Here is a 25,296-nt window from a genome sequence, read left to right on the forward strand (position 1 = left end):
CATACAGAGAATACCACTTAGAAATTAATTCTGGTTATCTGTGATATCTGAATATAGATGCACAGGTTAACCCAGGGGTGTTGAACTCATTTGTTATGAGAGCCAGATGTGACATAAATGAGACCTTGTCGGGCCAGGCCATGTGTGTCATAAAATGTAATGCCAAGTAGCTGACATATAAACTTTAGAAAGGACACAGACAAACACAAAGATTTTTTTTAAAAAAAATTAAAATAAAATATGCTTAAAAGATTAGCACTCTTGCAATATTTTGTTTATTTAACAGTTTCTGATAACTGACACCTCTTGCTATGATTTTTTGCATCAAAATCTGGAGACCATGTATGTGCTGTAGCAATCGAGTATGCTGTTCAGGTGTTGTTTAGGTGTGTGTATGTAAGCTGCAAACTTACTTTTGATTTATTGACATTCATTACATAAATCTCATGGTCAATGCTTTGATCCTAAGACCCAGGGCAAAACATGAAATGGACACTGTGAACTTTTGCACATAAGTTGCTTCATGAGCTGGTCAGTCAATGGAGAAAAAAAAGGCTTTGCTCTATGTCGGGTCTTCGGTACCCCTCCCGGTCTCCCGGCGTCGCCGTTGCCCCTCCCGGGCACTCTGGGGCGTTCCCTGGAGGTCTCAGAAACAGAGGGGTGGGTGCTGGGTTACTTCACCGCAGGCCCCCGTTCCCCTCTTGGCTGTGCTGTGGCTCCTGTCCCTCTCTCTCGCGAGGCAGCCTCTTTGCGCATCAGCCAGCTTCCTCAGCGACCTCCTCCCTCCCTCCTTTTATGCTTCCCGACCCATCCTTCCCTCCTCCCGGGTCCTGCCCCTCTCTGGCTCCTCCCCCCTTCAAAGCCCCAGACGCCCGGGAGAGGCACGCCGGGCTGGGCTGACTGGGCGTGCCCCGGGCATCCTAGCCCTCGGCTGTGTGCTGCGATGGAGCGTCTCGCGCTGCGACGAGACAAACGGCTCTCCCCCTCCTGGCCCGGTGCTGGGCTCAGCTTCTCCCTCTTGCTCCCCGGCGTCTTGCCCTGGCCAGACTTCGCGGACTCAAAGCCGGGCTCGCCGTCTGGGAGGCGCCGCTCGGGTGGCTGCTGTCGCCCCGTCAGTCGAGGTGAGGGGTGGGGCCGCCACGGGGGCTTGGAAAGGTGGGGAAGGCTCTTGGGGTGACGACGAGGGCTTGGAACGGCTGGCAGGCGCCGGGGGGTCTCCTCCGCGCAGTCCCCGCCCGGGCTGGGCGGGACACTCTATAGCTCCTGTGTGATTGAGCAAGCCTGGCAAAACCCACTGTAATGCAGAAGGGAGCAAGAGAGAGAAAAGGAAGCAGATGACAGTGAGTTGCTTGCAGGCCTGATAGGAAGCCCTCTGGGGGCCTGATCCGGCTATCAGGCTGCATGTTTGACACCTCTAGGTTAACCTGTCCCACATACACAGTAGTAATTCTCAACTTTCTGGTGTGTGGAGGGCTAATTCTAGGTATCTTATGTTCTGCAGTCATATGTCAAAGGTGATCTAAGTCAGTTTTCAATGGGGTTTCTCTATGTAAGAAAGAAGTGGTACAGAAGGAAGGAACAAGACTCATGAGCCTAACAAGCCAGGTTCACAAACATTTGCTTTTATGCTTGTTTAGAAGTGGTGTTTAAATGCAGACAGATGTTTTATTTTCTCATGAATAAACTGTTTTTGCAACTTCTTTGGCTGGCAAAAATGCTTTGGAATACTACAATATATGTTTGTCTTTAGGTTTATGTTCAGAGGGTTGGACAGCTTTTAAACAGAGCTGCTATAAAGTAAGCAAAGAAAGCATGCCTTGGAGTATGGCACAACAGAAATGTCAATCATTTTCAAGTGGTGCACACCTTGTTGATGTAAAAAACAAAGAAGAACATACATTTCTCTTTGCTTATCTGCAGTCTTTCAGTCGGATCATCATGTTGTGGACAGGTCTTAATGATATTAAGGTTGGTATATATTACCTTCAATGGTTTATGCACATGATTATGGTTAACAGATGAAGAGTAGAATTTGAATTAGAAGATCCCCAGATTCAAATTGCACTCCTGCCACTGATTTACTGTGTGGCTTTGTACAAGATGCGACCTTCTAGTCTCAGTTCCCCTTCTGTAAAACAGAGCAACAGAGGCCTACTTCATAAGGTGCTTTGTAATTTATTTATTTAAATTTATAACATTCTATACTGCCTTCTCACTGAATTCAGGGTCCTCAAGGTGACAAACATTAAACATCTGAGACATTAAAACCATTTAAAATTCAAAGGTATATAAAATATTTTGAATAATTAAAAAAAACATAATATAAACATAGAAAATATAAGCACATAAAAACACACCATGAAGGATGAGGGCTAATAAAAATTAGTGAGGGAACGCCAAACCAAACAAGAAAAGTCTTCACCCATAGTTGGAAGACAATGACAGAGGGAGTCAAATGAATATCCCTGGGGGAAAAGTTCCAAGGTTTCTGTGCCATGATCTAGAGGGTCCTTTCTCCAGTTGTCACCTGTCTAGCTTTTGCTGGTGGAAGCACATGAATCACTGGAATGTTCATGTAGGTTCGTACGGAAGTAAGTGGTTCTTCAGTTGTGCTGGTCCCAAGCTGTATAGGGATTTAAAGGTCAGTACTAGTACCTTGAATTGGGCCTGGAAGCAAACTATAAAACCAACCATATTAAGAATGATCAGCAGTGGAATTCTAGCAGGAGCTCCTTTGCATATTAGGCCACATACCCCTGATATAGCCAATCCTCCAAGAGCTTACAAGGCTCTTTTTTGTAAGCTTTTGGAGGATTGGCTCCATCAGGGATATGTGCCTTGTGAGGAACCGGTCAGGGTCAGAATTGGTGGGTGCTTATATTTTCTATGTTTATATTATGCCCCCCGCCCCAAACATCTTCCCTCAGGCACACATACAGAAATCATGTCAGAACTAAAGAAAACAAGGCACAAGACAGTTTAAAAGTCAAAACCACAAAAATAATATTTATTGGACCAGAAAAGGCAAGGAAGGGGGTAAAATAATATTAATTTGTTATTTGAAGGCAAATCAGTCAGCAGCAGGAATTCAAAATTAACAATCTCTCAACAGCAGAGAATTGTCAGGCTGAGATAGTTTCAAAAATATGTAAACAAGAAGGCTTAATAACTATGAACTAACATCAGACAGGCTTTAGTAATAAATCTTTTGACAGGCAGGCAGTGCCTACTTGGCACTAGGAACTCTAGGCAGAGATGGTATAGCCCTATGCTCAGGCTCCTTTAAATCATAAAAATAATAAACAATCATACACTCTTTTCCATACACACTGGTGACTTCTGACTTGTGCCAGTTCAATATTACCTCAGACTCACACACTAGCATTCAGGATTCACGCCTTTTGAGTACTATTTTAGCCCCTCAGTCCTGTGTGTCCCACCTTGCTAAATTCCTTGTCTGACTCTTGGGAATCCTTCCTGGCCACAAGAATCTAGTCCCAGTATTTAAGTGTTAGAGTGTTTTGATTTAGACCAGGAGACTGCCCTGATGTGCTGACACATCTCCTCAGAGAGTTTCTCCTCACAGAAGGTGCCTAGTTTTGCTCCCTTCTGCCCAATAACTCTCACAGACAGAAACTGTTCTGTCTCCCAAGGAACTCAGCCCACAGGCTGTCTCAGCTCCTTTTCAGTTGCTTCCACAACTGATCAGCTTCAGTTCTCAGACTGAACTCTTCAGTTCTCAGACTAATTTCCACAGTTCCCAGACTGAATTGAATTGTCCCAGTCCTAAAGCTAAACTCTTAGGCATTTTACTTGCCCCCAAGCATCTCCGAATTTGCTACATTTTCATTACCATAGCATTGTTAGGCTATTCCCCAGCTTCCAGGCTAACTTGCCTGAGTCTGTCACAGACCTAATATGCAAAGGAGCTCCTGCTAGACAAACACATCAAAGAGAACCTGAAAACAAATTGATAATTAGTGGAGTTCTTATGTTAGTGATTTTATTAGTGATTTTGAACCATCAGTGATTCCTGACCTTATGGATTTACATGGCTTCCTCACTTTTCCATCTGCAAGCTTTTGATGTAAGTTGGTTCATGACTATTTACTATAAAAACAGACACTGAGAAAGAGAGAGAGAAGTAGGGCAACTGAACTATAATCTTCCAGGCTAAAGTGGTAAACATTAAACAGCAGCTTACTAGTAAAATAATTTTTTTTTTAATTTAGCTTTTGTTTCTTATTTTTTTTGGTAATCTGTGTAGCACTCTAGCTTCAAAACTTGAATTGATTCCAAAGCTGGAATCATACTGTGTTTTAATGTTAATTTAACTCAAATCGATCTAGATTGTTGTGTTTTTTACTCTGGTGTAAGCTGCCCTGAGCCCTGCTTGCAGGGAATGCATGGCCTAAAAGTCTAAATAATAAATACAGAAATAAAATCAGGGCTTTTTTTTAGAAGGCTGGCTTGGCGTCAGGGAGTGTGGCCTAATAACGCAAATGAGTTCCTGCTGGGCTTTTTCTACAAAAAAAGACCTTAATGAAATAAAGCATTATATTATATTAATTATATTTTATTATAATTTTATTAATAAAATATAATTATAATTAATTTTATTAATAAAATAAAGCATTATTAAGCCATAGGGTTGGATCCAGACTAAAAGGACAATTTCCACTGATCTCCCTCTCAGCTACAATACCTCCTCATGTCATTTCTCAGGATCCCCTATCCCTCAGCAGCAGCATTTTATAAAGATCAGTGGGCTACAGTGCAATGGGAGAGGCAGAAAAGTGTTGGTGTAAAAGCATGCATGAACACTAGGGGGAGCCATATCACTCTTTTCTCTAGAACCAGATTCTGTATGCATGTGATGGTTCTTTGTAGATGCCAGAAGCTTTCCCCTGATTCCTCCTTTTTGTGTCTTTATTGGCTCCTCTTTCTGTGTTTTTATTGGCTCTTGCAGGAGGCAGGATGCTTCTGCAGATTTCTCCTGTGCAAGTAAGATAGGACGCATCAATGATCTTCTATCCAAAGAGGTGCTGCTGGATTAGCTAGCTGCTCCTAATATTTAAATTATTTTACTGCAGAATGCAAGTGAATGTGAATAAGCTTCAGTAAAAACAAGTTTTATATTTGCTTCAATATACTGGATTGAAGAGTGCTTTAACCACATGTGATTCCATGTTTTTCAGACTGCATGTTTGCTACAACAACCAATACATACACACAATACAAAGTTCCATTTAGCCATTAGAAAATTTAGTCTTTGGACCCAACCCATAATATATATGAATAACATGTCAGTTTTCAATACAGTGAAATAGCTACTAGACTTGCTGAATAAGAATAAGAAAGGAGCACAGAAAGAAAAAGAAGCAGGGAAATGAGAATTTGATTTAAAAAATATTTAACATATACATTACAAAGACGATCAACAACACAGTGGAAATGACATGTTTAAAATACACATTTCATGTACAGAACATATTTGTAATATTCAAAAGTTTTTTCCTTTCAGTCCTAATTTAGATTAATGCTACATCAGCAGATATTCAATAATCTTTGTATATCATATAAACTAGTCATTTAGGCCCAGAAGTTGTTTAACATTAACTATCAAATATTGAACCTTTAAACTAGTTTTTTCATTGTCTTAATAATGTAATTATCATAATCAAACTATAATAAAAAAGGCAGACAATACTTTAAGACTATTACAGAAAGATAGCAATAGAATAGATCTGTGCATTAAAGTGATCTTATATAGAATATTATTTCACAAAATACTTATAATACTGGCTATATTCGATATACTGGTAATCTTAAAGATATTGAGGAATAAAAAAATAGCATTTCAGTAACTGCAATACAGATCAAAGCAAGTAAAAATGCATATCATTAATTTTCCATCTTTACCTATAATAAGCATAGTAGTTCCCCCATTTTTTCCCAAATTCTTTGGACTTTTGTTAGCTAATTTTTTTAATATGGCCATTACAGCATATTCTGCTATTTTGTCTTTCCAATTTTCACTGGTTTCATATGCTTTCTATTTAGTTGCCCATACTATTCTAATTGCAGTCAATATGTATCTGAACAGTTCAAGGCAGAGCATATGTTTGATATCAAAGTTATTATAGGAACCAATTGTCAAATATGAAAACAATTTGTAAGAATTGTCTCACTGGAGTTTTAATTCTTACAGGTTGAAGGACATCTGTTGTGGACAGATGAATCTCCATATCTTGGAAAGTCAGGCCTCTCTTCTTTGCCAATAATACCAGAAAATGAAACGGATTGTTTTGCTTTCCAGCGGAATCCAGATGGTCCAAATTATTCCTTTTTAGGATTTTTCTGCTTTATTCCATTGCCATATATGTGTGAATATGAGTGTAATTATTTTATAAAATTTTAAAACTACTTTTTAAACAAAATTGTTTAACATTGCCTATATCAAATTGAATTTATAGATCTTAAATTATCCTTTTCAGTACCTTCTGTTCCTGAAAACTTCACATTTAAGGTGCATGAGATCAGTACAACTAATGCAGAGCTTTTTTGGAGCAGTTTGGATGGATGGTTTAATTCAGGCTTTGTGCTCACAATTAAATATTATTTTGACTATTCAGAACAACATGTCAAAACCTTTTCTGTGAATTCAACTCATGCAAACATTTTGCAGTTGTGTCCTGGTCATTTCTATAGATTTTCATTGTCAGCAAGGAGCCCTGAGGGGGCAGAAGTTAGTTTACATCCAGTTGTGATGGTGGAGACAAGTAAGTTACATAAAATACAATCAATACTCATCTTAAGCGTATGATCTTTTAAAAAGTTAATTTGGGATTTAATGTACTCTTGAGTGAAGATGTAGATTTGAACACTTACACAAAGTGTTAACATTTATCCCTATGCGAACGAATTCATTGTGTTGTGAATTCTCTACCCATCCAGGAAAAATGTGCTGGCATGAACATCTTGCTTTCACAATCTTTGTTGAAGCACAAGAATAAGATATTAGTTTTTTCAGTTTTTTTCCACTCTTACACTTCGTATAGCCTCTTGGAAAATGTGACTTCTGCACATATAAAAAGTATAAAATCTTTGGAAAGTACAGAAATGGGGGAAATATGTGCTCTGTATTATATTAATTACTAATATTATGGAAGAGGGAGTATCCAGATATTATAACTTAGTTTTTAGAAGATCCTTGTTTATAATTATTTTTAACTGTTTTATGCTTAAACTGTATTTATGTGGAACTCCGTGCTGTGAGCCGCCCTGAGCCACTTGTTGGGAAGGGCGGGATAGAAATTATAAAAATAAAATAAATAAAATAAATAAATAATAAGACATCTTGTCAGCTGCTCTGAATCCACCTGAAATATAGATTGTAAACTTTAATGTTTTGTTTATTGTGTTTTCTTCAAGTATCTGTCTAAAAATCTTTGTAATATCTTCAGCTCTATTAACACCATTATGTTTTCCTATTCTGCAATCTCTAGGACCATTACATTTATGCAATGTAAAAGCAGTACGTATGACATCATCAGAAATAGTTTTGCAGTGGGATTCTCCAGTGAGTTCATGCATTCCATCTTTTCATCATTACCTAGTTCATATTATGGATAGCAAAACAACAAATTGGGAAAGTTTTCCAGTTGAAAAATTTAATACTGCTGCGGTAATTGAAAATGTGAAACCATACCATCAGTATCAGATATATCTTCAGAGTGTTGCTGAAAAGGGTACCCTAAGCTGCTACGAGGATCCTATGCTAGTAATAACAGGTAAATCATTATTTTATAAATAATGTACATGGGGTGTATGTTAAGCAAGAGCCTTTGGCATCTTAAAGACTGACATGTTTATTATAGCTGGATTTGAGTCCAGTAGCACCTTAGAGACCAACAAAATGTTCAGGTTGTAAGCTTTTCAGGATCAAAGCTCCCTTTATGAGATACATGTTGGAATGGTGATATCGCCTTATTCCCAGTCAGAAGGGGAAGGGGTGTTGCAAAAAGGAGTTTAGGATGCAAAGGTACAATGTGCATTGTATATGCTTGATTAATGCAGAGGGCAAATGCTTGGGGGCAAAAAAATAGCATCTATAGTGAGATAAGAATCCTGTGTCCCTATTCAGCCCAGAGTGTGTGGGGGGAGGGGTGTTCCAGTGTTCTGAATTTGTGAATGAATTTACATCCAGCAATGTCATGCTGTAATCTTCCTTTGAAGCTTCTCTGTTTGAGGGCTTCATTTCTTAGATTAGCAATGAAATTACCTTGAAGATCAAACTTGTTTCTCCCCTGGTTTTGAGTGTTGCGGTGTGCTCTTAAGAGTGGCCATCTTCAAACAGAGAAGCTTGAAGGGGAGTTGTTCAGAATAATGGATGCTAATTTTCTACCCCCAAGCATTTCTTCTGTTTTAATTGTTGATTGCAATGTGCATTGAATTTTTGCATCCTGAGTTCCTTCTTTGCAACACCATTCCCACCTTCTGACAAGGATATAAAGGCTCAAAGATCTCCATTCCGACTTGTATTTGATGAAGGGAGCTTTGACTCAGAAACTTATACCCTGAAAATCTTGTTAGTCTCTAAGGTGCTGCTGAACTTTAATCTAGCTCTTCAACTGCAGACCAACACAGCTCCTCTTTGACACTATGTTTATTATGGTTAAGCTGTCATGGACTGGAACCTACTTTGTCAGACATGTAGGAGTTTATGCTAGATTTAAAACATGTTATTCTTCAAGGTGCTAAAAGACTCCTGTTAATTTTTTTGCACAGGCTAACATGAATATGAATATAGATATGTGTGTGTGTGTAAAATATATATGGAATACTATAGGAACATAAAGGCCTAAATAAAAAAACAGGACAATCATTCATGGATCATAAGAGTAACAGAAACTTCTGTCTGCAATCCAACATGCAGTTAAACAAGCTTTTAGTCCCATTGAAATAAGCAACAAGACTGTAGCAGGGGACTGCCAGAAGGGTGACAGCACACATGAACACATGCAGGGCATTTTTTGTAGCAGGAACTCCTTTGCATATTAGGTCACATGTGTACCCCTGATGTAGCCAATCCTCCAAGAGCTTACAGGGCTCTTAGTTCTGGGCCTGCTGCAAGCTCCAGGAGGATTGGCTACATCAGGGGTACACATGTGGCCTAATATGCAAAGGAGTTCCTGCTACAAAAAAAGCCTTGAACCCATGTAGTTGCCTTATACTAAATCACACCATTGGTCTATCAAGGTCAGTATTTTCTACTCAGACTGGCGAGATTTCCAGGTGGAGATCTTTCTGATCACCTTCTACCTGATTCTTTTGATTTAAAGATGCCAAGGATTGAACCTGGAACCTTCTGCATGCCAAGCAGCAGCTTTATCACTGAGCCATGGCCCTCCTCAAAAGGGAAGAGGAGAAAAGGATTATGTAGACATACCAGAATGGGTGTGTGTAGGGGGGAACACCTACTGACTAGCCTGCCTCCACCTATTTTTCTTCCATGATTTGGTATCTACCAAAAAGTTTATACTCTGGTTCTATCCCCCAAGATTTTCTCAATACCATGCAGTGACCCAAGGGGACAAGACCATGGGCAGCAGTTTAGAAGAACCCAAACAGTCTGCAATTACCCCATGCCCTCCTTGTTTGTTGCCCTTTTCTACCTGTGGCAAAACATGTACCTTTGCTTACAGTAGGGTGCTGGATTTATACTTCTGAGTAGCCTCAGAAAAATATAGAAGGTTTTTTCAAAGTACACTCTTTAGGGATAAATTTTAAGCTGCTAGAAGAAATAATTACATAACTTAAATAACATTGGGGCCAGATGAACTGCATCCAAATGTACTAGAATAATTCACAGACATAATTTCTGAGCCTCTGGCCATTATTTTTGAGAATTCTTGGAGAACAGGTGAGATGCCAGAAGACTGGAGGTGGACAAATGTTGTCTCCATCTTCAAGAGGTGGAAAAATTAGGATCTGGATAACTACCGACCTGTCAGCTTGATGTCTATACCTGGGGAAGTTTTAGAATCAATCATCAGTCAGTCATTGAACATTTAGAAAGGACAGCTATGATTAATAAGAGCCAGCATGGGTTTCTCAAGAACAACTCATGTCAGACTAACCTTATTTCTTTTTTGGAGAAAGTTTCTTCCTTGCTGGGTCAAGGGAATGCTGTAGACATAGTTTATCTTGATTTCAGTAAGGCTTTTGATAAGGTTCCACATACTATTCTTGTTGACAAATTGGTAAAATGTGGTTGGCATCCTATTACTGTTGGGTGGATCTGTACCTTGTTGATAACACACCCAAAGAGTGCTTGTGAATGGCTCCTCATCCTCTTGGAGAGGAGTGACAAGTGGAGTGCTTCAAGGATCTGTCCTGGGACCTGTTTTGTTTAATATCTTTATAAATGATTTGAAGGAATAGTGGGAATGCTTGTTAAATTTGCAAATGTTGCTAAATTGGGAGGGGTAGCAAATACAGTAGAATGCTGATTTTGTGAACTTAGGAAGATCATGAGAGGGAGGGCAGGAATGGTTGCATCAGCGCTTAGTTTTCATTGCCCTACCGCCACTTTGGGGACAAGAAGCATTTTTTCTCCAAGCCAGTTTGGCCAGAGATCCTTGAGGGGTTTTTTTGCCAACTTCTGGGCATGGAACAGGGATCACTAGGTGTGTGTGGGAGGGAGGTATTTGTGATTTTCTTCCATTGTGCAGGGAATTGGACTAGATGACCCTGGAGGTACCATCCAACTCTATTCCCTTCCAATTATTACAATTCTGAAATGAATGTTTTCAAAATAATTACATCTATGAATCTATCATCAGCAAATATATGTCCTTTTTGTCTGAGAGCAAAGTAGAGTTATGAACAATTGCAATTGTCTGATTTTATCATTTTTTTTCTTTACTTAGCTGTCAGCCCCCCTACTGTTTTATTAATCTATCCAGAAGACATAGGAGAAGATTATGTTACTATCTACTGGAAACTGCCACAAGGGGGCCAGGAATCCTACATCCAGGCAACACCATTCACAGTAATGGATAAAACCATAATACTTTTAGTAAACAACACACAGAGATTTAAGATTGAACATCTGATTCCTGGAATGACTTATGAAATAGGTGTGGCCACGGTGACAAATGGAAACAGGAGTGATCTGAAGACCATTCAGTGCACTCTTAGTAAGAGATTTTAAACATTTAACATTTAAAAATGATTTTAAGTCTCTCCATTTCAAGATTAAATAGTAACTGCTGCCTTTTTACAGTTGACAAAGTCATGAAGCCAATAGTAATTTTATCATTAGTTTCAATGTGAAAATCATAATACATATTATTAGTAGAGAATAGAAAAATAATTCCAAAAGGGTGCAGGAGGACTGTATCATTATAACCTTTGAGAACTGTTACTTGGTGCCTTTCCAGCTAAGAGTTAGTCATGACCTCAGTTGGGATGATAGAAAGCAAGGACTGATTGCATTGTATTCATTTCATAATGATGACACAATCCTCTAAAGGGCTTTTCCAGTTATTATTTACAGAATTTGTATTCTGCCTTTCTCCCCCTACAGGGTGATCACCAAGATAGATAATTTAAAACATACATGATAAAATTCCATCTTAAAACAATTAGAATCAACTCCCCTCCAAAACACAGATCATTAAAACAATGTTTAAAAATTAAAATACATACAAAAGTTATTGAGAGCAAGAGAGCATGGGTGGAAGAATGCTCTTGCAGTTATCCTGCCTGTGGGCTTTCTAGAGGCCAATAGGCACTGGGCAAATAGAATGCTCAGTGATGGGTCTTTTGTCTGATCCAACATGGTCGTTCTTCTGTTTATATAAAATACAGCAGCTGAAGTACTGTATGGGGATTGGCCTGAAGATAATCTGGGAACTGAAGCTGATTCAGAATCCAGCAACTTTATTATTCTCAGGAGCTAACTGAAAGAACACATCTTGCCTATTTTAAAACATATACTTGTTGGATTTTAGACTTATCTGGGTGGTCAGTCTCATAAAGTTGCTAATAGTAGTCATGAAAGATTTTGACGATTCCTGCCGAAGTAGATACCATTTGTCCTTGTGAATTACGTATTACATGAATAAGACTACCTAGATAGTATTAACTACAAAATAAAGTTAACTTCAGACCATTTTCAATTTTTAGAGCAAACAATAAAACCCACGGAACTTTTAGAAGCAATAATGAAAACTAAGAACAATAAGGCCCCGGGTCGGGATGGAATCTCTATAGAATTTTACAAGAAGTTCAAATTACTGTTAGTGGATCCCCTGATACAAACCTGCAATTCTATTATGGAAATGGGCTCCATGCCCAAAACTTGGTCAGAGGCCAGAATAACAGTTATCCCCAAACCAGGGAAGGACAAATTAACCCCAGCCTCGTAGAGCCCAATATCAGTCCTGAACCATGATTTTAAAATCTTTTCCACTATCCTGGCAAACAGACTGAATAAAATAGTAGCTGATTATGTTCATGTCGACCAATCGGGTTTTATACCTACTAGGAACATCATGGACAATATAGGGAAAACCTTAAACTTAATTCATTATGGTAAGCAACAGTCAAGTGAATCAATCCTCCTTGCTATTGACCCTGAAAAGGCATTTGATAAAGTAGAGGTCCCATACTTACTAACGGTCCTACAACATATGGGCTTTGGCCCCAAATTCTCAACTTCAATCTCATCAATTTATTTTATTTTATTTTATTTATATCCCCCCCTCCCCGTCGAAGCAGGCTCAGGGCAGCTCACAGCATAAAATCACAAGAGACAATTAAAATCAATAAATATTAAAATTACACATTCAACAGTTAAAACAGAATATTAATTTACTGCTATTTCAGTGGCGATAGCTTTTCTTCAAATTCCCTGAGATACATGCGCCGTTTCAGTTAAACACCAGCCGGAAGAGAACAGTCTTGCAGGCCCTGCGGAACTGTGCAAGGTTCCACAAGGCCCTCACTTCCTCTGGCAGTTGATTCCACCAGCAGGGGGCTGCAATCGAGAAGGTCCTGTCTCTGGTGGTTTTTAATTTGCCCTCCTTCGGCCCGGAGATTACTAGTAGATTTTGTGATCCCGATCTAAATACCCTCTGGGGAACATGTGGGGAGAGACGGTTCCTAAGGTGGGCGGGTCCTAGGCCATATAGGGCTTTAAAGGTAATAACCAGCAACTTATAACCAATCCAGTATACTATTGGCAGCCAGTGCAGTTCCCACAGTCCCTGCTGTATGTGCTCCACCAGGGAAGCCCCAATAGCATCCTGGCCGCCATGTTCTGTACTAGCTGCAGCTTTCGAGTTCAGCACAAGGGCAGCCCCATATAGAGGGCATTACAGTAGTCCAGCCTTGAGGTGACCGTTGCAATTTATGGAGTACTGCAGGCACAGATTTCAATTAATAATTATAGATCAGCAGAAATTCATCTTAAGAGAGGGACAAGACAAGGCTGCCCCCTTTCACCCATCCTGTTTGCCTTGTCAATAGAACCTTTGGCCCATGCTATTCGGCAAGACATCGCTATTACTGGGTTATGAGTGGGGAAGGAAGAATATAAAACGAGTCTTTTTGCGGATGATGCAATTTTTTATTTAACAAACTCTGTACAGTTGGCAACAGCCCTTTTAGCACAAATCCAAAAGTTCAGTACCATTTCAGGATTTACAATAAATTACTCAAAATTGGAACTATACCCAATATATCTTACAGCCCCAGCTAAATTAAATCTCTTGCAGACCTTCCCATTTAATTGGGTACAAAAATCATTACGGCACTTGGGAATAAATATATCTTTAAATCTACAAGAGCTTTACAGCTCCAATTTTAAACCTCTAGAGGACACTATAAAACATACCTTAAATCAATGGAGTAAACTTAATTTCATGTTACTGGAAAAAATAGATATGCTGAAAACTTTTATTTTTCCTAAATATCTATATCTGTTTCAGAACATACCGTGCTTTATCCCTTCTAAAGACTTCCTCACATGGAAGGCCGCATTTTGTAAGTTTCTATGGTCCCACAAAAAGCCCAAGATACAATATTCTCTAATGACCAGACCAATTAAGATAGGAGGCTTAGGCCTCCCAAACCTTGAAGTATATCATTTGGCAGCTAATCTAAAAAGCATAATAAACTATGCATCTCAAAGTATAAATAAAGCGTGGGTATATCTTGAATCATCCTGTCTGAATGGAGATATTCTGTGCGAAGCTATATGGAACCAACCTAGGGACAGATGTTTCTACAGAGTTTGTAATCCCTATCTAATCCTGATATTGCAAATTTGGGATAAATATAGAAAAATCCTAACTCCACTTACCACAGCTATGCCATGCTTCCTAGGGCAATACTGGTTCAGCCCAGGTAGGCAGCAAAATGCCTTTGTAAAATAGAGGGAGGTCAGTTTGCGGAGGTTGAAAAACAATAGAGAATGAGAAAATGTTAACTAAAATGCAATTGGAAGGTAAATATAATTTTAGTATCCATTGGTTTCAGTACCAACAGCTTCATTATGTTCTACATAATCCCAAAATCGTAGATGTTATAGATAGACCGTTAACCCCATTTGAAATGTTAATATATAAATATCCCAAGCAATCCAGAGGACAGATTTCCATTATATACAATTTACTAAACAAAAAAAACTGGAATGAAGTTACTGCACAACAAATAGCTTGGTATAAGGATTGTGGCATCAATCTTACTCAGGACCAATGGAAAACAATCTGGTCCTCTTCACTCTTTACAACATACGACTCCAAAATTACAAACTCTTCTCCAGATGGTACTTAACCCCTAGGAAAATGCTTCTCTCTAGAATTAAACCCTCACACGACTGTTGGAAAGGTCGTAAACAACAAGGCTCTTTTCTCCATTGTTGGTGGCTTTGTCCTGGAATCAATGCCTTCTGGAACACAATAATAAAACTAATAAATAATATGTTAAATTGTGAAATACCTTGTACCCCAGAGGCAATTCTCTTGAATTATCGGCCAAAGCTGAAGCTTGCACCACAAAAAAAGGACTTAGCAGCCCTATTACTAATGGCGGCCAAAATTATAATAGCCTGCCACTTTTCTTCCAATTAAATTAAAGGTGCTGGTTATGACTTGTGAAGTCTTCTGTTACCTAGGAATCTCATACCTGAAGGACTGCTTTTTTCCATTAGTCCTTTTGTGCCAATCATGATCCTATCCTCTACCTGCTACCAGTTTATGCTTACCCATCAAGCAGCTTCCACTTGGTGAATTGGGCTCCCTGAGGTGGTAAAGAGAGGGTTATCATTAGACGTTTTGAAGATACGATGTTTATGCTGGGGCTGTTAATGGGATTTGAGGTGCAGGTTTTTTTTCTCAGGGAAGGTGTTATTGAGGTTTTGTTTTACTATGGATTCTATTTTGATCTGATTTCCATCTCTTGTTATCAACCTAGAACCCAAACCAGTACTTATTGCCATCCCTTATGAAGTTCATAGTAATTCTGTGGTTTTATTTGTTCAAATGCCTGCTGTTGGAGTGTTTGATGGCTTATATATAAGGAATACAAGAGGTCCTAATGCAACATTGGCTTTAATGATGGATGGAAAAGTAACAATTAAAAATTTGATCCCTGGCACAGAATATGATTTCTTTGTTTCTACAACTAGTGGAAATATGTTAAGTTCTGCATATCATGTACCAGCTGTAAGAACATGTAAGTTCTTTATTTCAGTGTGAGATCTTTTGATTTGTTTTGCTTTAAGCCATCATTTCTCCAGTCCAGATATATATATGTTATATGGATGTATATGTGTAAGCAGTTTCTTATTAAATTATATTGTTAACAGCTGTGGGTGGAAATTGGTATTTGTGATTTATTATTGTCTTATACTTTTAAAAGTTTAATAGTAACAATATATGGTCTATAATTATCACAGATTTTTTTCCATTTGCAATGCTGTTATCTTGCATTAGTTTGAAATGGTAAATACTATATGTCAGGGGTGGCCAACGGTAGCTCTCCAGATGTTTTTTGCCTACAACTCCCATCAGCCCCAGCTAATAGCTGGGGCTGATGGGAGTTGTAGGCAAAAAACATCTGGAGAGCTACCGTTGGCCACCCCTGCTATATGTCATTATAAGTCATTTCCCTGCAGTAAGAATGTGTAGATTGGCAGCTTTATATGGTAAAACTATTTTGTTAGGTATTGGAATGTATTTTGGAATAAGATGACCCTGCAATAAATGAGATCGGCTCTTGATCAATCAAGTCCTGGCTGCTGATGTTTAAGCAAAACAGGTCACAGAACAGCTTTTAAACCACTTCATGTTGTTTAGTGAAGCAAGTAAAAATGGTACAGCATTTGGTTTGAGACATCTTATCCCTAAGCATGGATGTGGTGAATGTTACAGATCATCTAAATGGGAACAGGCTTGATTATGAGTATATGGCATAAAATGCAATCATGTAGAGAGACCAAAGGTTTGTAGGGGAAATGTGTACACCAAGGATGTTATAAGATGGTCTCAAGGTGCAGGTATTTACTGTATATGCAAACACTAGAAGCTGAATAAAGAAAATAAGTTAAAAGATATTTCTATCACATTTATCTGGTAACATCTGAAGAACAACAGAGATGAGATTTTTTGCAATGTTTTTGTAAACAGATTCTTGTGTAAAACGTATAGTTTAGATTAATCCTCAACCTAAATATCAGACAGTCTTATGTTTTGAGAAGGTTAACAGATTGCCTGGTATTTTAGCTGCTGCCTTTATTCCTGCCCTTGAGTTAGTCTCTAAAAATCTTGTGGGGTCTAGAAGGATATAAAGGGGTCTACTCTGTTGTAAAGTATTGCAAGAAGTGTTTTTATTTCCCTCTGGAAATAAAAAAAAACTAAGTATTTTTATTGAAAAAGTTGAAAATAAAAGATAATACATAAATGTAAGTAAACCAAGTGCTAGGCTTAATAGAAGCGATGAGAGGTGTCTGCTAGTATATCTGGATAGTGGCAGAGATCCAAAGGGTGGAGGCATTCATACATTTAAACCTGTCCACTTGCCATGAAAAAGGCAATATATAATGTGCATGCTTCACATATCTTTGTAGGTCTTGAAGTTCCACTAAATGTACGTGAAGGGAGAGTTACAGATACTTCAATTGGGATTACTTGGGATCAGGCAGATGGAAACTTTCAGCACTATGAAGTGTCATGTACCAACTGTACAGGTAGTTCAATGGTATGTTTAAAACAATTCTATATAATCAATAGAATTATTTCTGTCAACTGAATTATAGCAAATTTTAAAGGATGTTAACCCACATGATAGTGTTGTTCTTTTTTGAGCTATTCTGTTGCATTTCCTTCCATTGTACATGTTTTGTTCATTTATTTAAAACATTTTTGTGCTACCTTTCCATCTGATCAGGATTTCCAAGATAGCTCTCATAAAAACAGTAAAATATTTGAACAATTAAAAACAACATTTAACATTCTAAAATAATTCAATAAAATACCTAAGCAACACTAGAAAGAGGGCCAGTGACCATTATTGTGCGTATTATCATCATAGATAATAATTTCCCTATGGTGGTGGACAAATGGAGCATAAACTGCAGCTTCCAGACATTCTTCAAGGGCAGCCACACATAGAGCGCACTGCAGTAATAAAATCTAGATGTTACCAAGGTGTGCACCACTGTGGCAAGAACTTTTCTGCCCATGAAGGGATATGGCTGGCTCACCAGTCAAACCATCAGTTTATCCAACAGGAAACCAAGGTCCAGAAGTACTACCAAAGTACAAACCTTTTCCTTTAGGGTAGTGCAGGCCTGTAACGGGGGCAGGGCTGGGAGGCCCATATTCTTGACTTCCGGGTGGGTGGCCCCCCCCAGCCTGCAGCCTACCCTCCCTCCCACCTCCATGGCCTCTGCCATGGCATCCTCCCTCCCCCATGATTCAGATCACTTGGGAGGGGTGTGCAGATGCAGCTGCCAGCCTCCTTGTGCCATTAAAAGGGCTTACCAACCAGCTGATCAGCAGGCCCTTTAAATCATGTGGGGGGCCAGTGGCTGCTCCTGCTGCCCCTTCTGCATGATTAGAATTGTGGGGGGTGGAGGGAGGGGGCTGCCCTAAAGTGGAGGCAGGGAAAGAAGGCTATGGGTTGTTTGTCTCTCTGCTTCTCACAGTCAGCTAGAGACTTCTCCTGCCAGCTGCAAGAAAGAGGAAGACTGGGCCTGCCAGCCCTGCCTCTCTCTCAGTAAGCAGGAGAGGAGGGTGAGAAGCAGCAGTGGTCTCTGCTTCTCGCAGCTGGCTGGAGACTTTTTCAGCTGGCTGTGAGAAGCAGGAAGACCAAGCCTATCAGCCCACCCCCGTCTCTTTCCCCTCCTGCTCAGCAAACAGGAGGGGAGAGTGAGAAGTGGCAGTGGTTTTTCCTTTTTGCTATGAGAAGCAGGAAGGCTGGGCCTGCCTCTCTGTCTTTCCCCTCCTGCTCAGCAAACAGGAGGGGAGAATGAGAAGCAGTGGTGGTCTCTGCTTCTCACAGCAAGCTGGAGTCTTCTCTGGTTGGCTGTGAGAAACAGGAACACTGGGCCTGCTGGCCCCACCTCTCAGCGAACAGGAGGGGAAAAATAGACATGGAGGGTCTCTGTGCTTCTGATAGCCTGGCAGCTGTAAGAAGCAGTTAGACCTGGCCTGCTGACCCCACCTTTTTAGGTAGGGGGCTGTTTAAAAATTCTGGTGCCTTCAAATTTTTAAAAAGCCTCCTGACCCAAAAATCCTGGCTATGCCCCTGAGTTAGGGCAACTCCATGCAGAAGAGTGACTGCATCTGACTGGATGCACATCACACTTTGAAACCACCAGGTGGTACATATGCACAGGATGAAGTTGCAGCATGTGTTGGTCGCAGAAACTGTATCTTCAAAACTGCCATAACAGACACAATCTGTATTTGATTTGTAGGTACAAGAAGTCTCAAAAGAAATGGCAGAATTTTCTAATTTAATTCCTGGCATGTTATATAGCTGTACAGTTAAAACTGAAAAAGAAGGCTACAAAGACAGTCTTCCTATAAGGATCCAAATAGAGACTGGTAAGGGATGGATTTTAAAACATTACTGTATGAAAAAAAAATGTCTGGGAAACTTGTATTTGTATCAGATATTAGAACTGTACATTGAACTTATTTCTTTGACACAACTTTCATTATCCTTATACAGGGCTTTTTTGTAGCAGGAACTCCTTTGCATATTAAGCCACACACCCCTGATGTAGCCTATCCTCTAAGAGCTTACAAGGCTCTTAGTACAGGGCCTATTGTAAGCTCTTGGAGGATTGGCCTACATCAGGGATGTGTAGCCTAAAATGCAAAGGAGTTCCCGCTACAAAAGAAAGCCCTTTTTATACTCTTCAGAGAACTGATTCTTTAAAAATTGACTTCTTTGTGGTAGGTTTGATGGAATGGAGGCAAGGTAAAGCAGTCTAAGGACTTTGATTGTTGAAACTATAATTTCCTTCCAAGTGCTTATCTCTGTCTTACATCATGCAACTGATAAATTTGGTTTCATTCCATGAAAGCTTAATGTTATAAGAATAATAGAAGCTTCTAGGGCAACACTAGGCTCAAACTGTTCTTGCAGGAAATTTTAGGACAGATTTTTTTTAAACTGACTAGAAATCTTTTGCAGTAGAACTAGTCTTTACTAACAAGTTGGAGAGTTTTCATGAGACAGGAGGAGTTCTCCTCGTATATCATGTGTGAGATGTCTGGCTGAAGGCTTTCTGTTTCTTTTTGGTTTGATAGGCTTCATTGCCCTTATTCTATATTCTGTTTTATTCATGGTTCGTTATTTCTTTCTCCACTTGTGATTGCACTTAATTTTCATGCGGTGGTATATGCATATCTTTGCCTATTTCTTCTATCATTGTCATTTGCTCTATACTATGTTCCTCCAGCCTTTAGGACAATCAGCCACTGTGTGAAACGGTATGGTAGACTTGATTTACCACCTGTCTGATCCAGCAGGCTCATTTTATGTTCTAATCTTGTGTAGACTCATATTAAAAATAGTGAAGGGATTATTCTTGTCTTAATTAATTAGAAGAATCCTAGTGCAGTTTGAAATCTCAGGAACATTGTAGAGATGCTTAAGGAACTATAGGAGCTGCCTTCATTTATTTTTGTAATGAGCTAATCTGTATGAAGGAAGATATGTATACTGTTTTGTGGGTAGGTATTCAAAGGCTAGATTATGGACTGGGCACCTGATACACCTGCTTTTGAGATGTGGTGCTGGAGAATTAAAATTTTTTAATTGTAATGATGTTTTATTGATTTTATTGATTTATTGATTTTAACTGTGTAAATGAATGTTGTGAGCTGCCCTAAGTCCACTGGCAGAGAGGGCGGGATAGAAATTTAATGTAATAAATAAATAAATGATAAATAATAAATAAGACTCTTAAGAGTCCCTTGGACTGCAAGAAGATCAAATCAGCAGTCCTAAGGGAAATCAACCCAGACTGTTCACTGGAAGGTCAGATGCTGAAGCTGAAGCTCAAATACTTTGACCACCAAATGAGAAGGGAGCACTCCCTGGAGAAGATCCTGATGCTGGGAAAGACAGAAGGCAAAAGAAGAAGGAGATGGCAAAAGATGAGATGGCTGGACAGTGTTACTGATGTAACAAACACGAATTTGAGCAGACTTCGGAGGATGGTGGAAGACAGGAGGGCCTGGCGTGACTTTGTCCATGGAGTCGCAAAGAGTCGGACTCGACTATGTGACTGAACAACGACCAACCTGATACATCAGTGGCTGCTAATTCTATATACAATGGAAAGGATGCTTGGAACATGCTACATAAATAATGATATATAGGTTATTTGATGTGAAGGTTATTTCAGCGCAATTGCATGCAACACGGAAAGGTCCCCAAAGGGCATGCATGAGCTCTCATATCTCAGAACACTCACTCCAATATATTATTATTAAGGATAATGCTATGGTAGTAGAAGTTTTAACTGTTGATATCTGCCCGTTGTGCAACTATTAAAGCAACAGAGCTATTTCTATTTATTGTGTATTTTGGTGTTGTTCAATTTTGATGAGTTTTTAATTAGCATTCAGCCTCTCTGGTAACATGTTAGTTTAGGATAGACCATAATTGTTAATTTTAAATGCTGTATTTTTTGTTGGCAGTGCCAAGCTCAGTTAAATATATGAATTTCAGTAAAGACTTCGAGTCAATAACTATCACCTGGCCACCAGCATTAGGTATATTTGATGGGTACATTATTTCACTGGTTAGCAAAAACTTCAACAAATATGAAAGATTATCTTCAGATATAAGGTACTGTGTACATTACTTCCCAAGTATAACTATATCAGATAGTGACTTTAAGTTTCCTGTAACTGCCTAGCCCTTTTTGTTACATAAATATGTTCTATAAATGTATTAAAAATTCAAAGACGCTTTGCTATAATGACAAGTACGTATATTATCTGTTTTGTCAGTCAGTTGTTTACTTAGAAATGTTTGGGCCCTGCTAAGGATTCAGAGAGAGGGAGAGGGAAAAAGTATGTGTGTACTGGATCTTCAGTTTTGCTAGTGGAAGATGTTCACAAAACATAATTTTCCTGGTTTCTTTATTTCCTCGGACTACCCTGAAAATTCTCTGGTGAGGGTTAGGAGACCTTTGTGGATAAAATTCCATGCATCACTGGGATCTGCACTGAGATGGAATTGGGCAAAATGGCCTACTCTGTTTTTTTGAGTACAGTTGCATTTATGCTAGAGCAAAAGAGGGCAATTGTGCTCAATTCTCTCCTCATGCAGTCCCCATTAGTTACAACCAGTCTTCATTAACGTAATGCACCCAACACAAGGCTGTCCGTAAGCACTATATAGAAATCTCAGCTGGTCCAAAACACAACAACCAGATTATCAACTGGAAGTAATTGTTGGGAAGGCAATTTTCTTCAGTTTGTGTTCAGGTGCCTCTAAAGTACTGGGGGTGAAGACCTAGAGCAGCTGTGCCCAGAAGGCTCCAATCAGGTCTGCCAGGAACTAGTCATTGTCTGCTTCCTTCTACCTTGCCTGCTTCCTTCAGTTTTGTGTTTCTCCCCTGCAATAAGCCAGCCAGCAAAGCAGCCTCTCCTTGCTCTTTCCCTCTTCCCCCTCTCTTTTCCCAAAGGGAGAAGGAGGGAGGAGGAGCCTCAGCCAATAGAAGAGCTTGGCTCTGTAGCTCTGCTCTGTGATTAAGTTTGCCAAGCTCAGTCAATCATACTGCAGAGCTACTGAGCCAAGCCTTTCTTCCTTCTAGTGGCTGAGGCTCCTCCCCCTCATCTCCTGGGGGGAAGGAAAGAGCCAGAGCTTCCTTTGCCCAGTCCCTACCATTGAGAAATATACAAAGAAAGCACTTTTAAGACTATGGACATTTTATTGAAGGTATGAGCTTTTTGCCTTGCTACAGAGAAAGAGAAAGAGAGATTTGTTGGGCTTGTTATGGGTGCAACTGGGCTCCCCTCCTCTTTTTTCACTGTATTCATTCCCTCCAGTCTTTTTCAATAGGAAAGCATGTGAACTATTTAGAAGAGCAATAACAAGAAGCCAGAATTAGGCTGAGAGTGTGTGTCCAGCCCAGGTTTACTCAGCAAATTTCCATTGATTTTTTCTTTCACATTTTCCTTTGATTGGTGATCTTGAACTAAGACTTCCAGATAGTAGGCTGATACTGACCACTGTACATGGCTGTCTCTCTGTTCTTGCACTAGGAGTTGTAGTTATTTTTCTGGGGAAGAACATAGTTTTGTATACAAGCACACGACCTTCAGTCTGTGCCAAGGTGTCTTCACATGTTCTTGACCAGCACAAGAAACAACTTATGTACAAAAGCTCACAGCGCCCAGCTGCTTCATGTTTTTTTTTCTGAATCTTAAGCTCAAAGCATTGACCATGAGATCTCTGTAATGAATGTCAATAATTCAAAAGTAGGTTTGCAACTTATAGATGTGCACACCTGAACAACACCTGAACAGCATATTCAAGATTGGTACAGCACAGACATTGTCTGCAGTTTTTGATGCAATAATTCATAGTAAGGAATGACATTTATCAGAGACTGTAAAACAAAATACTGCACGTGTGCTTATGTTTTAAGCATGTTTTATTTTAAGTTAAAAAAATCTTTATGTTGGTCTGTGCCCTTTATAAAGTTTATATGTCCACTACCTGGCATTACATTTTATGACACACATGGCCCGTCCCAACAAGGTCTCATTTATGTCAAATCCGTCCCTCATAACAAATGAGTTCGACACCCCTGACCTCTGGGAGTCTGTTTACCTCTGAATGTAGGTTGATAAGGGGTCAGCAGTAGGGGAAAGCTTTGGCTTCTGAGCTCCTGCTGTGATATTTCCAAGGAATCCAGTTGGCTACTGTGGCATGCAATGACTTCTGTGGATTTAGAAGGGTGTAATTATTTAGAACTCCACTGCAAATGGACCACTGGTGGGAAAGTTACTCCTATATGATGAAGGGGAAGTTACTCCTATATGATTAAGATCTTCTAAGAACTTTCTAGATATGACCTAATCTTCAAAACTGGCAAGTGATCAGTGAAGAAGACTTTTTCTATGATAGAAATCTGGTCATGGTATTCCTTTAATAGTAAAATTTATCTACCTCCTACATTATTATCTTTTATGTACTAGGTGATAGTTTCCTGGTTCACCTGTGCATTAATGCCTAATCTGGCATGGCTTCTGGTGATAATTTTATAATTGTCCCTTATTGGTTCTTCTATTGGTTTAGAATGATACATGATTGTTATCTATACTGTATTCTATTTTGTTTTTCAGTATAAAATATCGTTTAAATTATTTTTTACTTATTTTATTACATTTTAATGAAAAGGGTAGGAAAAATCTTCAAATTAAGAATAAATAAAAACAGGATAATATTGATTAATCTTTTTTTCCCCCTTCCAATACAGAACATTCAAATTTGATGGTCTTTCATCTGGAACAGACTACTTTATTCAAATTGTTACTAGCAATAGATTAAAAAGAAGCCACCCTATTTCCCTGAGAATAAACACTTGTAAGTTTATGCTTTATATATGGGTTTTCAGGGCCGGATCCAGGGGGGAGCAGAGGGGGGTGCTTGTCCTGGGCGCTGACAGAGGGGAGGCACCAAATTGGACATGGAGTCCATTGTAGTCTATGGAACCATAAGACAGAATGGCCCAAAAGGGGGCGTCATTTTTAAATTTTGCCCCCCCCCCCAAAAAAAACCCATGTAGATCCGGTCCTGTGGGTTCTTCAAACACTGCTACTGGAGGTGGGGGGGCTCACAGAGTAATCTAATGCAGTGTAGGCATGCAAGCACTGCACCTACACAGACCTGCCAATTTACATTGGCCTATTATGCATGGGTGTTTTCCCTTGCTATCACCATGTATGTCCTTTGGGTTTTCTTTGTCATTCTGCATTGATTTCCCTTCCTTGAGTGCTCAGTTCACTTTCGGGTTGCTGTTTTCTTGGTTTTTCTGAGAGTGCTTTTGTGGCAGTTTCCCCCTTGGTTTACTTCCAAGCCAGAAGTAATTCAAAAGCATACAAATTCTTTTGAATACCCCCCTCCCTTTTGCCATCCCTTGAAGGTCACTCCCCACCCACACTGAGGTTGTTCTGCCTGCTCTGCACCTTCTACCACCCTTTCCCCTTCATTGGTGTACAAGCTCCATTTCCCCCTCATTTTAATTTTTTTTTTTTACCAGCAGCATATGAGACTGTCACTGGTCTTATATCACTGAATTAAAAAAATAAGATGACTGAGGGAAAGTTTAGTTCCCTGCTGGTATTGACTTGAAAGGGGGATTGGAGAGGAGGCAAATGGCTGTGTCTCCAGTGCAAAAAAAAATGCATGCAAACAAAATAAAAGGTGGGAATTGTCAGTGCAGAATGAAATGGACATGAGATATAGAAAGAGAGAGAGGGATGGGAAGCCTAAAGCTTTGAAAACATTTTTCCCTTTAATGTTTTTGTGAACAAAGTTGCGGGAGGCATTTTGGCAGTCTCTGGAAGCCTAATGTTAATGGTAGCTGAATCACATGGTGCTTCTCCGAACTGCCAGACTTACAGATTACTTGGGATCGATCCATTTGGAGAAAGAGTACAATCTGCACAGGCAGACTTTGAAAAACTGCCAATGTCACAACCAGTGTGCAGGATCAAATTAGTGAATCACAAAGAGAAAAGCATG

At 39.5% G+C, this 25,296-nt stretch overlaps 1 protein-coding gene across 1 annotated transcript in view; it reads left to right on the top strand.

The window, feature by feature from the left end:
- LOC132575723 (uncharacterized) overlaps nt 1-25,296 on the top strand; it is a 49,196-nt gene that overhangs the window by 18,041 nt on the left and 5,859 nt on the right. The window contains exons 3-11 of the mRNA XM_060244416.1: nt 6,212-6,398; nt 6,498-6,782; nt 7,509-7,793; nt 10,935-11,204; nt 15,487-15,747; nt 17,141-17,271; nt 18,995-19,124; nt 21,234-21,384; nt 24,029-24,135. Coding sequence (XP_060100399.1) covers nt 6,212-6,398; nt 6,498-6,782; nt 7,509-7,793; nt 10,935-11,204; nt 15,487-15,747; nt 17,141-17,271; nt 18,995-19,124; nt 21,234-21,384; nt 24,029-24,135 — 1,807 coding nt within the window. The remainder of the gene's footprint in view (nt 1-6,211; nt 6,399-6,497; nt 6,783-7,508; nt 7,794-10,934; nt 11,205-15,486; nt 15,748-17,140; nt 17,272-18,994; nt 19,125-21,233; nt 21,385-24,028; nt 24,136-25,296) is intronic.

The sequence above is a fragment of the Heteronotia binoei genome, chromosome 8 (genome assembly GCF_032191835.1).
Source record: "Heteronotia binoei isolate CCM8104 ecotype False Entrance Well chromosome 8, APGP_CSIRO_Hbin_v1, whole genome shotgun sequence".
In the NCBI taxonomy this organism is placed as follows: domain Eukaryota; kingdom Metazoa; phylum Chordata; class Lepidosauria; order Squamata; family Gekkonidae; genus Heteronotia; species Heteronotia binoei.